This window comes from Watersipora subatra, chromosome 3, assembly GCF_963576615.1.
Source record: "Watersipora subatra chromosome 3, tzWatSuba1.1, whole genome shotgun sequence".
Taxonomy (NCBI): Eukaryota; Metazoa; Bryozoa; class Gymnolaemata; order Cheilostomatida; family Watersiporidae; genus Watersipora; species Watersipora subatra.
Genome location: NC_088710.1, coordinates 1,543,224 through 1,560,763, shown reverse-complemented (window position 1 = coordinate 1,560,763; position 17,540 = coordinate 1,543,224). Strand labels below are relative to the sequence as shown.

Genomic DNA, 17,540 nt, shown 5'->3' with positions numbered 1-17,540 from the left:
GAATAACCAATATTATTAATAAAGTAATACAGTAATAATAGAAAACCAATGCACAATTTTGTTTGCGTTTCAAAACGTCATTGCTAACAATATCAAGAAGTTGTGATATTTATATAGATTTTTAGAAAATCTATTTAACAAAACTATTTACAAAAAATAATAACAGTAACATATTGCCCATCATCAATGTTGTTAGTGTGACTATAACACTTCAATAGTCATCCAAACTTATAATTAAATATTTTAATAAACTCATAAGAATCGTTAAAAAATAATATCATCGTCATTTCCTTTACTTTAACTGCATTGGACATCAGTTAGAATACCAAAGTACTCAAAAGTTTCCAAAATGTCAGTTACTTTGAAATCGGCAAAAAAGAAATGATTTCAGTACTTCTACGTTGATTACAGAAACCTTCGGCAGTTCGCCAATGCTATAAACTGGTGAAATGTGCATGTTATTCTTTTGTGAAATGCGCACGACTTAATGGTTCTATTCTCTGTCGCTCGGCAGTTTGTTTGCCAGTCTTAATTTTGATAAAAGCAAGGCTTGGCAAGTTTTAATAATGATTTTTGGCCAAATTAATCTGTCTATTTGTCTACAATCCGATTAGATGGGTAAGGTTTAGGAATATGTCGAAAATTTTCAAAGACTTGGTAACATATTTAAATATGTTTTTATGTGTTTTGTATCGTTATTATACTTAAACGACTCTACACAAAAATGGTTAAATTTGTTGATGAGATTTTGGTACAAGGGTTTGCGACGTTGTTGATGAATAATTTTCGTGAGTTGTGTGCACATGCATTTATCATGAAACTCTCAAACATTTGCTCCGCTCGTTTGGTCGTGGGATTAACTGTTAACAGTAGCATGGTGGAAAATGTAATAAAGTCCATTAAAGTCAACACGGCTTCAGGACTAGAGGATATCTCTGGTAAAATTTTACAAGCAGCTAGCCAGTCGTTAGTGATCCCTCTTACTAAGTTAATCAATAATAGTATTACTCAAGGCATGGTTCCCAAACAGGTGAAAATTGCTAGAATTAAAAAGTTATCGGCCTATATCTATTTGACCTATTTTTAGCAAAATATTAGAGAGGCTAGTAAATGATCAAATAATAAACTATTTTGAACTAAATAGCTTGTTGGATAACTATCAATTTGGTTTTAGAGCAAAACGTGGGACTTCTGGCGCTTTGTCAGCTTTTACAAATAAAATATTTTAGGCTTTTAATAAAGAAACAGTGTTTTAGGAATTTTTGTTGATTTCAGCCAAGTATTTGCCACCATTAACCATGATATACTTTTACGGAAACTTTCTAAATTAAATTTCAGTAGTTAAAGTATTAATTGGATTAAAAGCTATTTACACGACAGATTTCAACGAACAAAAATTAGTGGTGTACTTTCTACTAAAAAGTGCGTAACCTGTGGGGTTACACAAGGTTCAATTTTGGGTCCAACACTGTTTCTGATTTATATAAACGATCTTTGCAAATCATTAAAATGCTTAGAACCTATTCTTTATGCAGATGACACCACTCTTTTTCTAGAATCAAGTAACCTTAACAATATGTTACCTCAGATAAATGCAAATTTGAAAATCATCCGATGCTGGTGCATTAGTAACCAACTCACAATCAATGTTGAGAAAACTAATTATATGCTTATGAAAAACCCGGAAAACAAATTTGATTTAAAAATGAACTCCCTGCTAATAGGAAATAACATAATAAACCAGACTGATCATTTTAAATTCCTAGGTGTTTGGCTTGATAATAATCTGAATTGGTCTACCCATATATCTAACATACTAAAAGACCTTCGTCCAGCGGTTGGACTTTTTTATAGGTTATCAAAGTACTTCCCACGAGAAGTAATGATTACATTATATAACTCCTTAGTAAATTCTAAACTTATTTACTGCCTCGAATCTTGGGGCAAATCACCTGACATATTTTAAAATAAAATTAAAGTATTTCAGAAAAAGCTAGTGCGAATAATATGTCATAAACCCTTTGACTATCCATCAAAAGAATTGTTTACTCAAACTAATATTTTACAAATAGATAAGTTATATACGTTAAATCTGCTGCTAAGGGGTCATACTGTATTTCATTCATCTAGCAATGGGGGACTACCACACTTTTATAGCACTCGTCACTCTCTTCTAAATCTTCGTATTCCCTTATTTACATCTAGCGCTGGGCAAAAAACTGATCAATATCAAACAACCTTTTATTGGAATAACCTACCTGATAGATTAAAGAAAATTGTAAACAAATTTGACTTTAAAAAACAAGTAAAATGCTATCTCCTGTCTCTCTGACTGGGGAGAGCTGAGGCCAGCCTTTGTCCTGCTGCTGTTAGCTTTTTTGGGGCTTGCGCGACAGTAGCCGGGCTACAGTGCACCTATGGCTCTATCATCATTATCTCGTGCTCAGGTTGAGTGAATTTTGCTAAAGTTTTCATTTTTTCATTAATTTGTGTTTAACCTGATATATTTACTAATATGCAGTTTCCTTTTCTGTATTGTTTCTGTTGATGAAAATAAACACACACACATACATACACACACTTATGTATATATTGAGCATATGCCGTAAAACCTCTGATACAACGCCACTTTTATACACCTTTAGTATTGTTTTAATTTACATATTAATTTGTTTGGAGTACACAAAACACTTTGCTTATGATATGGAACTTAATATTTAGAGTAATAAATAGTGTCTATATTACATAAAAATAAATTTTTTGTGCAAACACTTTTTATTACCCAGACCTTCACCTTGTAAATACATTTAGATATATCGTAACATCTCTAATTTAATGCCATGGCACTTTATTTTTCATCCCTTCCCTTTTAGTGCTGGCCAAATGGAGGTGGCGGCTATTTTGGAGGTGCCTGTATTTTGCCTTCTTCTTCCGTACATACCATAAAAACTTTAATTGAAAGCCATGGCGCTCTATTTTTCAACACTTTCTCTATAGTGGCATTCAAATATTTGTATTTTTCAAATGACTCATCAGAATTTTGGAAGATAAAATTAGCCCTTTTTCGGGTGAAGCGAATGCCGCCTATATTTTACCCTCTTTTTTTAGATGGAGCGATACTAAACCTTTTGGATGCAATAAATCTGCTAACTTACCTCTAAATTTTCAAAGATCTCTAAATAAATATGCATTGAGATACCAAGAAATAGCTCTACCAGTTGATATCTATTGCTTGCAATTAATTGCATATGATATTTTAGCCTGCGCATTGCAATTTGTTAGAGCTTTCAATTTTTCACTTAATTCTAAATTTGTGGGCATATTTTTATTTTATATCTACATTTAACAATTTTGAATAAAAACTCATTGCACTCAGTGATGTGTTTGCTACCGCTTTCAGCCAAAACTAGCTTTTGTTGTACAATAGAAGAGGAGTTGTGAGTGTCGATCCACTGTAAGCCACGTTAAAATAACCGCAAGAATGCTATTAAATAATATGCTATAAATCTGCAAATTTATAAGTTATAAAAGAAAAATTGATCGAATGCTACAAATATATATATTCCTGAACAAGTGACATAAATGAACCATACTTACGATACATGCAGAAACCAAAAATAACGTTTTTAAAGCAAAAATATTTGCATCGTTCGCTCGAATAGCTGCAATCTGATTATGGCTTACGATGGAACGAACATCTTCTGGTTGTCCCATACCTTCCACAATGTCTTCTGATTTCAAATTTTCTGCACTGCCGAACTAGTCAATATTAGTGGCCAAACAAATTTTGGCAAGTCAATACTTTTTACCCATTGCTCATAGACGAATGCAAAGCGTTAAAGTTTTGCTCACTAAATGCAACCTTCACCCTACAGCTATAATCGTTCATCTACCATCGTAAATGCAAGGCGTTTTTATATGCGCGTACTTCAAAGTATCAAAACCATGTTAAAAAAGAAACTACTAATATCCTGAGACAGTTATTAATTATTTCCATGGTGTTGCTTTCAGTTTTAACGAAAAAAACCAAAATGCTTTAGAATTGGACATCGAGGGAATTAATTGTTTTTGATGTGAGCGATTTATTATTAATACGACTTTGAGGAGATTTTTCTACTGATCAATTGATATTGTGGGTTGATAAAGATCAAGAAATGTTAAAGTGGCGGTCAAATAGAGGTGGTGTTTAATTAGAGAGTTGCGCTCGATTTTCAACCTTTCTCTTCTATTGGCAGTCAACTAGAAGTGGCGTTCAAATAGAGGCGGCGTTCAATTATAGGTTGTACAGTATATCTGTTTCTTGTTCTTAAAATAAACATAGGGTTATGGGAAAACCACTTACATTCTTTATCTTAATAATCTCAATTCCTTTGAAACTGTAGTTCTAAATTGTCGCATCTGGAACGTTCAACTGTAAAATCTTATTTACATTAATCAACAAGATAAACTGATTACAGCAGGCAATAATCAAGATCAGGCCTTATCTAAGAGCTATTAGTAATAACTACTTGAAACAGCCCATCTGCATTAAATAATAAACTGATCAATTCCCGATACACTGCAGAGTAATTGATAGGACAATCCAGCTCTATCAAACACCACACAACACGGTGATCAATTCCAACAACATTATGAACATAAGTGACCAAATATTTACAATATAATAGATTAATTTATTATTACTGTAGCAGATTAAAAGTATGCAATAAACTGCTTATTATTACTCTAGAGCAGACGGAGCAGCAGATGGAGGGTGGATTCCTTCTGAATGTTATAGTCAGAGAGTGTGCGACCATCTTCCAGTTTCTTGCCAGCAAAAATCAAACACTGGTGTTCTGGAAGAATTCCTTCCTTGTGTTGAATTTTTGCTTTCACGATCTCAATGGTGTCAGAGATTTGAACTTCAAGGGTGATAGTTTTGCTGGTCGGTGTTTTGACAAAAATTTGCATACTACCACATAGACGGAACAGTTGGAGGGTGGATTCCTTCCGAATGTTGTAGTCAGAGAGCCTGTAACCATCTTCCAGTTGCTTGCCAGCAAAGATCAAACACTGGTGGTCCTGAAGAATTCCATCCTTGTGTTGAATTTTTGCTTTCACGATCTCAATGGTGTCAGAGATCTGAACTTCAAGGGTGATGGTTTTGCCGGTAGGTGTTTTGACAAAGATTTGCATACTACCACATAAACGGAGCAACAGTTGTAGGGTGGATTCCTTCTGAATACTGTAGTCTGAGAGCGTGCGACCATCTTCCAGTTGCTTTCCGGCAAAGATCAAACGTTGTTTGTCTGGTGGAATTCCTTCCTTGTCTTGAATTTGAGATTTTATGTCTTTAATGGTTTGAAAAGGAAAACATGATAAAGTGAGAACTTTTCCTGTAAGGTTTCTGTAAAATATTTGCAAGGGCTGAACATGAACATAAGTGAACAAGAGAGGAGAGTTTGAAACACCATTCAAACATGCGGAAATTTTTTGTTCATCCTTCATTGGTGTTCCTTGATGGAGAAGACTTGTGAAAACCCTTTGATGGGAAAGGGTGGCCAGCGTTCCTACAAAGGAGCAACTGAACTGTTTTGTTGAACATGCGAACTGTGAAAGTTGATCAACAACTTGACCTTCTGCTGTGATCAACGGAAGTTGTGATTGATAAAGAAAATAGAATTAAAGCTGAAAAAAAATATAATAAAATATTATAAATAAAATGTATAGTTTAATATAATAACCCAAAAAAATCTAGCATGTATTTTATCGCCGATGATATATCTAGCATGTATTGTATCACCTATGGTATATCTAACATGTAGTGTATCACCTATGGTATATCTAACATGTATTGTATCACCTATGACATATCTAATATGTAATGTATCACCTATGATATATCTAACATGTCTTGTAACACCTATGATAAATCTAGCATGTATTGTACAGTATCACCTATGACATATCTAATATGTAATATATCACCTATGATATATCTAACATGTCTTGTAACACCTACGATATATCTAACATGTATTGTATCATCTATAATTTATCAAACATGTATCGTATAAACTATGATATATCTAACATGTATTGTATTACCTATGGTATATCTAACATGTATTGTATCACCTATGACATATCTAATATGTATTGTATCACCTATGATATATCTAACATGTATTGCATCACATATGATATATCTAACATGTATTGTATCACCCATGATATATATATATATATATATATATAACATGTATTGTATCACTTATGATATATCTAACATGTATTGTATCACTTATGATATAGCTAACATGTATTGTATCACCCATGATATATATAACATGTATTGTATCACTTATGATATATCTAACATGTTTTGTATCATCTATGATTTATCTAACATGTATCGTATAAACTATGTTATATCTAACATGTATTGTATCACCTATGGTATATCTAACATGTATTTTATCACCTATGACATATCTAATATGTAATGCATCACCTATGATATATCTAACATGTCTTGTAACACCTATGATATGTCTAACATGTAATATATCATCTATGATTTATCTAATATGTATTGTATCAATTATGATATATCTAATATGTCTTGCATCACCTATGATATATCTAACATGCATTGTATCACCTAAGATATATCTAGCAAGTATTGTACCACCTATAATAATTCTAATATGTATTGTACTACCTATGGTATATCTAACATGTATCATATTCTCTATGACATATCTAACATGTATTGTATTGTGGTGGATGGCGTGCACCTGCAGCTAAGCCAAGCCAAAGCCATGCCTAACCAAGCCAAAGCCGAGTCAAGTCAAGCCAAAGCTGAGCCTAGCCAAGTAGAACAGAGGCAAGGCCTACCCGCTATATAAGCATGAACATTTGAGTTAGAAAGCAGAGCTGTTCTTGGCCTGTTCATTGCATGCGCTTGACTATTCTTGTAATCTTATGAACGAAGCAGAAAATATATGTATAAACTCATGCGCCGAGTCTTGTACTAGTTGAGGAAAGTAAGGGTGGCACGAAACCTTTACACTGGTGGCAGCAGTGGGATCTCTGACGATCCAAAGAACTCCACCACGAGACTCGCATCGGATCACTGGATTCTGGATGAACTGGCCTTGCCTAAAAAATGGCACCACTGCTCCTACTGGAGGAACTTCCTGGCGACAGGAAGAAAACCAGAGAGAGCTGTGGAAAGCCCTGCAGCAACCGACTTAGTAGATGCACTGCTCTAAGAGCAGAAACCTAATAAATGCTCCGACAGGACTTCCCTAAGGAGGCAGCACTGCTCTCACTAGAAGAACTCCCTGGCAACAGGAAAAAACCTAGAAAGGAGCCGACAGCCACGGTCTCAGTAGAAATACTGCTCTCGAGAGGGAGCAGAAACCTAATGAAAGCCAAACATGGCCAATAGGAGAGCATGAAGCGTCGATCCAAGACCCAACCGACTAGTCGAAGCAGTAGAACGGGTGCTATTGATGCCAAGGTCTCAGGAACCAGCACCACGCTCCAGGATTCCCCAGTACACAGGAAAAGGGGATGTAGAGTATTTTATTGCTCGCTTTATGGAGGTAACTGACGCTAACCGGTGGACGGAAGGAGCAACCCTGTTGAACATCTGAAAAGCACTAGGCGAACAAGCTGAGGACTGCGGACGAGCCGAGGATCAGAAGGCCATCTTCAATGCCCTCTGGGCAAGATTCAGGCTATCTGCCAGGCAGGTACTGAGTCAGCTTAACGCCCTTAGATGAGGACACTTCAGGAGCATGCTATTGAGGTCGAAAGGCTGGTACGCATTGCGTACAGAAACCTGCCAGACCGTCACTGGAATAGCATGACCATGGAGACATTCTGTAGCTCACTAAGGGACTCTGCCTTGCAGTGACATCTGTTGGCCGTAAACACGCCCAAACTAGCTGACGCTGTACAGGCCTGAAATGATTTTCTCCAGATTCAGGGAGCCGAGCGCAAACCCGCCGGATCTTCGGTGCGAGCCTTGGACGGAGGATCCTCTGACCAAGTAAACTCGGCCGAAACCGACGTTATTGGGCGACTAGCTGGCTAGTCCAATCTCTCATGGAGAAAGTGGAACAGCTCCAGGAGCGGGTCCACACTCCCACACTCCACAGGTCATCACCCATTGTATGAACACGACACAGCGGCCATTGACCTTTTGGTCTGGAGCCACCATCTACTATACAAACGGCAATCGTTGTCTGTCTATCTATCTGTGTATCTGTCTGTCCGCTTTATAGAGTACCGTACTTTTCGGACTATTAGCCGCTACTAAGTATCTAGGGCGCATTAACGAGACACTCCGGTTATTGCGCTTCATAACCTATTCATCGTTTGCCGTTTTCACCCCAAAATGACGTAATAATTACAACTCTACGGCTTTCTTTTAGCTACATGACACGCGATGCTTTTTTGTCCTCGACGTATTAGGGCTAATTTGTTTTCGGCAAAACGATATCGACAATAGACTCTCTCGATATTAGAATTTGGCGACTAAATTTTATTAATTCTATGAAACACGATGCCGTTTTTGTGAACCTATATTTCTGGCTTTTCTTAAGGTTCAATTGCTAAATCGCTGTTAAGGTCACTAATTTTCACGCGGACAATTGTATTATCTCGAGTAGGAGTAACATCTATATTCTCTCACCTTCGATCAGACAAAGACACTACAATAATTTACTTTTACATAACATATCGTTGTAGCAGTATCGTCGTATTCAGAGTTTTGGTGGATAGCTGTTGGTGGAACAGTAACTTTTTATACACACACTTTTATGCAAGAATTGTTATTATTAATTCAACATATTCACGAATGTTATTTTGTTTTCTCAGTTTGTATTAATTGTATCATTACCGAATCATCTCATATTGTAATCGTAGCAAAACAGACTCGATTTAGCTATTACTTGCTAATTATTTCACTGTTACATCTAAACCCTTTATAGTCGTTTTATTTTTAAAGATTATTTGACCTGCACGAAACCTTTTTTGTCATGATATGAAATTTAAAAGTAGTTTGACAAAGTACATTTGAAACCCTTCACAGTTGTTTTAGGTAAAATGGCAAATTTTGTTATATGTTAAATACAAATCAATTTTCTGTTCAGTGTTTTTTTATTACCCGGGCAATGCTGGGTTGTACAGCTAGATGTATTAGCTTACACACCTTTCCTGTTAAATCTAACCAGTTAGTTTTTCGTAATTATTTTCACATTTCACAACAAACATTTGTAAGATTGCTGTAAGATTTATCGTGTAAGATTGCAAGTATCAGTTATTCTCCACTATCTTATATTTACATACATTTACATATAGTAGATATTTAAATTCTCTTATTACATTTATAAACTTCTTATGACTTTTGAAGTTTATAATATAAGTTTTTTAAAGTTTGTTTCATCGTTGTTATTATTTCAACTTGCATTCTTTTAAACATAAATTGAGTATCGTGTTTGAAGTTTAAACATTATTCATTTTCCTATCACTGCTATTATTACTTGATTAGTTTCCAATTCATTATTAATATTATTCTTTTATTCAACCATTTTTGGCAAACATTGTTTTAATAAAATTTCAACTACAAAATACTATGATATTCTGTCATATTTTTTAGTATCGTCGTATACAAAGAATTGATGGATAGTTTCTGATGGGACAGTAACCTTTTTATACCCACACACTTTTATGCAAGAATTGCTACTATTAATTCAACATATTCATGATTTTTATTTTGTTTTCTCAGTTTGTATTAATCCTATCATTACCGTATTATCTTTTATTGTAATTGTTGCAAAACCAACTTAATTTAGCTATTTAACTTGCTAATTATTTTAAATTTACATCTAATCCCTTTTACAATTGTTTCATTTTTTTAATTTATTAGACTTGCAGAAAACCTTTTCCTCATGATATGAAGTTTGAAAGTTACAGTTGTTTGACAAAGTTTGATAAAACTTTACGGTTGTTTTTATTTTCTCAAATTATTTCAACTACACAAAACACTTTTCTCATGATAGGTTGGTTACCTATCATGTTTTCTCATGTTACCTATGTAGTTTGAATGTTAGAATGGCAAATGTTGTTATATATGTTAAAAATACAAATAGATTTTCTGTGCAAAGACTTTTTTATTACCCGGGTACAAGTACAGCTTATGGTGTAAAATGTTGAAAAAATACTTTACCAAAGTTGTTTTCTCGCCTTGAAGCGGATTAAAATTTACATTATTTTATTTTAATGGGAAAAATTGTTTCAGATCTCGAAGTTCTAGAACTGATTATGTTCGAGAACTGAGGTTCCACTATACGTTATCAAAAGATATAGGTCGCTGAAAGTTATGAAATTTTAAATTTACATTGGTTTGAAAACCTTTAGTTGTTTTATTTATTTTTAAATCAGTTGTCCTGCACAAAACCTTTTCCTCATGATATGAAGTTTGAAAGTTGTAGTTGTGTGAAAAAGTTTGAAAACCTTTACAGTTGTTTTATTTTCTCTCTTAATTTATTTCAACTACACAAAACTCTTCTTTCATGATATGTAGTTTGAAAGTTAGAATGGCAAATGTTGTTATAAAAAATTATGTTAAATACAAATCAATTTTCTGTGCAAAGACTTTTTTTACTACCCGGGCAACGCCTGGTAGCACAGCTAGGCTTGGGACCGTGGCATCACTCGGGGATGCGCGGGTTACCTTTTTCGCCCCGAGTGCAGCAAGAGTCTACAGGCGCGGCTTTCCGGATGAATGAGTTGGTTAATGCGAGGCGATTGAGTGCTAGGCGATTGATTGCGAGACGATTGGTTGCGAGTGCAAGGTGATTAATTGCAAGGCGAGTGCGAGGTGATTGATTGCAAGTGCGAGGTGATTGATTGCAAGGCGATTGATTGCGAGCAAGGTGATTGCAAGGCGAGTGCAAGGCGATTGATTGCGAGGAGAGTGCAAGGCGATTGATTGCGAGGCGGGCCGATTGATTGCAAGGCGATTGATTGTGAGTGCGAAGCGATTGATTGCGAGGTGAGTGCAAGAACGCAATTGTCAACTGCGAGGCGTGTGAAGACTGGTCAGCCGAGGCGGGGCTCAGCGGCAAAAGTGCGCGATCGTCAACTGCAAATATAGACGGGTATGAACGGATGCATGAATCTAGACACATGAATCTAGAATATTTACTAGATTTTACACGCATCTAGCTGTAAGACACATTGCAGATTTCCATTGTTCTCCCCAACATTGACATGTATATGTGCATGCATTCTTTGATCAGGACAATTTCGGTAGACTGTATATTTGGAGTTGTTTTACAGTATGAAAGACAACTACCAATAAAACTTGCTTTACGTAAATCTGTTCCCGAACACGGGTAATGCAGCTAGTTGGCACATACACGGGGGTGGAGACCCCACAGGTCGAGGAAGATGACTCCTTACTGTACGAAGCCGGTCCGACTTCAGCCAATGAAGTGCTGGCTCACCTTAAGGAGTTGTTTCAGTCGACCCGACCGAAACAACTCTTTAAAGAGTTGATGTATCTAGCATGTATTGTATCATAGGTGATACAATACATATTAGATATACCACAGGTAATACAATACAAAATAGATATGTCATAGGTGATACAATACACGTTAGATATATCATAGGTGAAACAATACATGTTAGATATACGATAGATAACACAATGCACGTTAGTTATATAATAGGCGATACAATACATGTTAGATATATCATAGGTCAGACAATACATGTTGGGCATATCATGAGTGATACAATATATGTTAGATATATTATAGGTAATACACTACATGTTAGATATATCATAGGTCACACACCTGTATGTGATGACGTAAGATGTATTGTATCACTTATGATATATCTAATATGTAATGTATCACCTATGATATAGTTAATGTGTATTGTATCACCTATGATATATCTAACATGTATATTGTATCACTTATGATATATCTAACATGTATCGTATCACCTATGATATATCTAACATGTATTATATCACCTATCATATATCTAATATGTACTGTAATAGCTATGGTATATCTAACATGTATATTGTATCACCTATGATATATCTAACATGTATTGTTTCACTTAAGATATATCTAATATGTATTGCATCACCTACGAAATATCTAACTTGTATTGTATTACCTATGATATATCTAAAATGTATTGTATCACCTATGATATATCTAATATGTAATGTATCACCTATGATATAGCTAATATGTATTGTATCACCTATGATATATCTAACACGTTTTGTATCACTTACGATATATAAAACAAGGATTGTATCACCTATGATATATCTAACACATATTGTATCACCTATGATATATCTAACATGTATTGTATGACCTATGATATATCTAACATGTATTGTATTACCTATGATATATCTAACATGTATTGTATCACCTATGATATATATAACATGTATTGTATCACCTATGATATATCTAACATGTATTGTATCACCTATGATATATGTAACATGTATTGTATCACCTATGATATATCTAACATGTACTGTATTACCTATGATATATCTAATATGTATTGTATCATCTATGATATCTCCTATATGAATCGTATCACATATGATATATTTAAGTTGCATTATTCTATATTGCATTGTCACCAATTTTTAATATCATGTATTTCAATGTATGATTCTATATGGAATAAAATTTTATTTGTTACACAGAATAATCTAACCTGATTGAGTCTGAACTTTCTCTTTCAGAGTCCCAGCAGTCTCTGATCCCAGGAGTCTCACAGATAGTTTCTTCCCATTAGGTAGTGTCACGGAACATTTCAGAGCTCCTACAATCAGGTCAAGACAGTGAGCTAACTTCTAAGGCTTGATCAGTATAGGTAAGATTAAGGCAAAGACTACTCACCATGTTTCTCTGATATTATATCTGTAGGTTTACATGCACTTTCACCTGTATCACATGCGTTTATTCTGGAGGTCGAGGGGTGTGTACTGAATATTTCCTTTCTAATCTATACTAACCTCAGAACAAGATATCTCTTATCAAAGACAGTGTAAGTCGTAAGCACTGGCTTTTTGGTTTACAATTTATACTTGAACTTAAAATAGCTACAATAACAAGCCTATTCATAACATTGTTAGCCTGCAACATATTATGCTATTATAAATGCCACACATACATTAGATCTAAGTAGACCTGGGAAGGTTAATGCCCCTCTCATAATAACGTGTAGTTTGTACAAAGCTGAAGTTAACAACAATGAATTCAGGGCAGCCACAATGATATTATCCTTTTTATATAGGAACTTTGTAATGACAGCGTTGCAATTTCAGCACAAATTCAAATGTTATCAACCTATGACTGAACTCTGCATGCTAAACTTATAATTAGGTGTTTACTGCTGTCTGTAATCCGTACCTTTGTTTGCTTCAGATATCTTCATGAGTTCATACGCTGATTCAGATAGAGTGATAGTCTCATCTCCTACCACCTTCAGACTTTTTGTAGGGCTGGTTGTTGTAGCTCGGGCTATTTCAGCTTCAATAAAAACACATTGACATAAACCAATGATATAAAAGCCCCCAAGGATAGGCGTTGACTATCATATGGGCGGGGTTTAATGATCGAGCTCTGTTGGAATTGTGCTAGCTTGGGTTTCGGAGCCAACACAATTCTCGCGGGGCAATCGCGCTGCCTTGTTTTATGTTTTGGAAAACACGACTTGCTGTTATCGTGTCATTAGCTCATTCAGTCAGTAGGCCCCCAGCAGTTCACAATAGCACACCTTGAAGTTCTACAATGTAGAGGTGACACCTAACCAAAAAAATGGATCCATGGAAAATAAAACATTTCAAATTACCTACTTTTACTAATTTTGAAATTGGTAGGGGTCGTAGTATATGGTTCTTAAGGTTAAATATAATTTACCCAAAATCACTTGAACAAAGGCCTTTTTTCCCTAGTTTTTGATTAATATTTTGCCACCCCTAATATAAAATGACAAAGTCTTTTATCGTTGTCATATTGTTTTACCTGGCCAATAAGATGGGATAGCAGGCAAAGCTGTGCAGTGTAGTTTTTATACTCAAAATATTAATATAAAACCAAATTTGGACTATTTTACGATTGCGACTATTAATATCACGAATGGCAACTGACTGATCATAACAGTGACAATATTGGGTGACTATTTATTTGACAACAAAATGAAACCAACAGATCATTAAAATAACCACAATTGTTCATAATATTTGTAAATTTACAAGGGGCTTAATTCAGCGAATTTTTTGTTCGGATGCCGTGTTTGGGTGCTGTGTTCGAGTTCATCCCAACAGAGCTCGATCATTAAGCCCCGCCCACCTGATGCCCGTTGCCTATCCTTGTGGAGGCTGTATATTATTGCATTAACTATCACAGATAATTGTTCACAACAATATTAGAATTTGAACACTTTCACATAAAAAAGAAAGCATAAACATAATAAATTTAAACTACTGTCACTAGTACAATTAAAGTACTTCTACTCACCAAACACGCTATCCTATACTAATTTACTGATGTCTCTGTCAGTGAGAACACTCACTGCTACTCAGTGAAATATTCACATAATAAAATGAATTTAATAGAGACTTCTCACCAACAGAAGTTATGAACGGTTTGTCTGTTGATTTGAGTTTTGGAATATCAACGCTGAGTTTCTTGCTCAATTGTTCGAGCATGTTATCTTTCTTTGCAACTTGCTCTGTCACATGACTTCTTTTTAGCCAATCATGTATTTTTTCTTGAGCTGCTTCCAGCTCATCCTTTGCAGACATCATTTTAGAATGGTATACTTCCGTTTCATTTGTCATTTCCTTCTGATAGGCATCAACCAGGTCTTGCAAATTAGCACATTCAGTGTTGACACTTGCTATCTGAAATGAAATTGGTCACCTCAAGACACTCATAAGATATATCTGCCAACATTTCACAGTATCCACCCCTTTCAGACTAAGCTCTCTAAATATAGGTTAGTACAGTCGTCATTGCTGAACATAAACATTGGTGTAACATCAGGTTTATACAGTCAAAGCCCAGTATAGTAGCTGGTGGAATTTTTTGTAAGGAGCCATTAGAGCTATTTGAATTAGAGATGCCCCGATTCTAACTTCACCAGTCGATTCAGATACCGATCCGATATACCGATTCTTATTGAAAAATAATCCGATTCAGATCTTTTGTGTTGCATAGATAATTGTTAATTTTATTACACAAATATAATGCAAAGAAAATATAAATATAGATGCATTTATTTGTTTGTATTTATGGAAAAAGATATACATGTACATTAAATTCACATACTGACATACCGTGCATCTAGTAACAAAACAGTCCATGTTTCTTGTAATCTGCTATAAATAATGGTAATTACTGTTAGTGGTACATCTTTCTCTGTGATAATGAAGTCTGTCTTCTACTGCTGAATGAACTGATGCACCGGTATAAGTTTAAAGCAAATAAACGTTTATCTAAATTACCGTTGGTGATTCAATTATCTCAGTGAGACGTCCTTATCTTCCATCACTAGCGATGTAGCCAGTCGTACTGAAGAAGGTTTCACTTGCAACAGATGATGGAGGACAGGCTAAATACCGATAAGTCACTCAGGTTATTTTATGCGATGCAAACGATACATCATATCATCAGGATCAAGAGAGATACGTAAATAACTTTATGCATGGACTGCTCAAATTACTTTCGTAATGCCAGTACATAGAAATGTTACACCGCACGCGCGCATTCTTGTTTCCATCATTGATCTCTTGTTCGTGATTGGCTGCAATAAATCATATCGCTGTAATTGGGAAATACCGCACTTGTTGATTACTTCCTGTCTAAAGCCAAAAGATTCCTCAGCTGTGTTGACGTTTATCAGGCTATAGACATGAAATAGAATGTGTCAAAGGCTTGGAATTCATTAGGTGAAAGTAAGGAACTTGCAGCTGATGATTTTTGATTAGTGCAGCAGGCTAAAATACGGTTTTCTGCTAAATAGTTGAACTGCAAAAAGTATCTGAAGTTTCCGATTTTTTAAGAAAAGGTCGGCCGATACCGATTCAGATACTTAACACCCATATCGGCACCGATACCGATAATGAAATCGGGGCAACTCTAATTTGAATACCAACCTTGATTTCACATGATTTCCTCTAGTTTTATGAATTAAGTGCATTTCAAATCTTTTGGGATTCTATGACTAAATGTTGTCATTTGCAATTATTTGTTTGAATTTTACGGTTTTGTGAGTTGAATCATGTAACACAAACACGATTAACAAATCATTGACAATGATAGGTAGCAGTTACATAGTTGTGTACTGTTAACTCCAACACCTTGATTTTACAATCATGTGATGAATATGGTTTTACACTTATGTGATGAATATGGTTTTACATTCATGTGATGAATATGATTTTACAATCATGTGATGAATATGGTTTTACACTTATGTGATGAATATGGTTTTACATTCATGTGATGAATATGGTTTTACATTCATGTGATGAATATGGTTTTACATTCATGTGATGAATATGGTTTTACACTCATGTGATGTATATGGTTTTACACTCATGTGATGAATATGGTTTTACACTCATGTGATGAATATGGTTTTACACTCATGTGATGAATATGGTTTTACACTCATGTGCTGAATATGGTTTTACACTTATGCGATGAATATGGTTTTACACTCATGTGATGAATATGGTTTTACATTCATGTGATGAATATGGTTTTACATTCATGTGATGAATATGGTTTTACACTCATGTGATGAATATGGTTTTACACTCATGTGATGAATATGGTTTTACACTCATGTGATGAATATGGTTTTACATTCATGTGATGAATATGGTTTTACACTCATGTGATGAATATGGTTTTACACTCATATGATGAATATGGTTTTACACTCATGTGATGTATATGGTTTTACACTCATGTGATGAATATGGTTTTACACTCATGTGATGAATATGGTTTTACACTCATGTGATGAATATGGTTTTACACTCATGTGATGAATATGGTTTTACACTCATGTGATGAATATGGTTTTACACTCATGTGATGAATATGGTTTTACACTCATGTGATGAATATGGTTTTACACTCATGTGATGAATATGGTTTTACACTCATGTGATGAATATGGTTTTACACTCATGTGATGAATATGGTTTTACACTCATGTGATGAATATGGTTTTACACTCAGGTGATGAATATGGTTTTACACTCATGTGATGAATATGGTTTTACACTTATGTGATGAATATGGTTTTACACTCATGTGATGAATATGGTTTTACACTCATGTGATGAATATGGTTTTACACTCATGTGCTGAATATGGTTTTACACTTATGTGATGAATATGGTTTTACACTCATGTGATGAATATGGTTTTACATTCATGTGATGAATATGGTTTTACATTCATGTG

At 34.9% G+C, this 17,540-nt stretch overlaps 1 protein-coding gene across 1 annotated transcript in view; it reads right to left on the bottom strand.

Moving 5' to 3' along the window:
* LOC137390265 (polyubiquitin-A-like) overlaps nucleotides 1-17,540 on the bottom strand; it is a 253,552-nt gene that overhangs the window by 223,285 nt on the left and 12,727 nt on the right. The window contains 4 exon segments of the mRNA XM_068076600.1: nucleotides 4,734-5,549; nucleotides 12,769-12,876; nucleotides 13,467-13,586; nucleotides 14,686-14,962. Coding sequence (XP_067932701.1) covers nucleotides 4,734-5,549; nucleotides 12,769-12,876; nucleotides 13,467-13,586; nucleotides 14,686-14,962 — 1,321 coding nt within the window.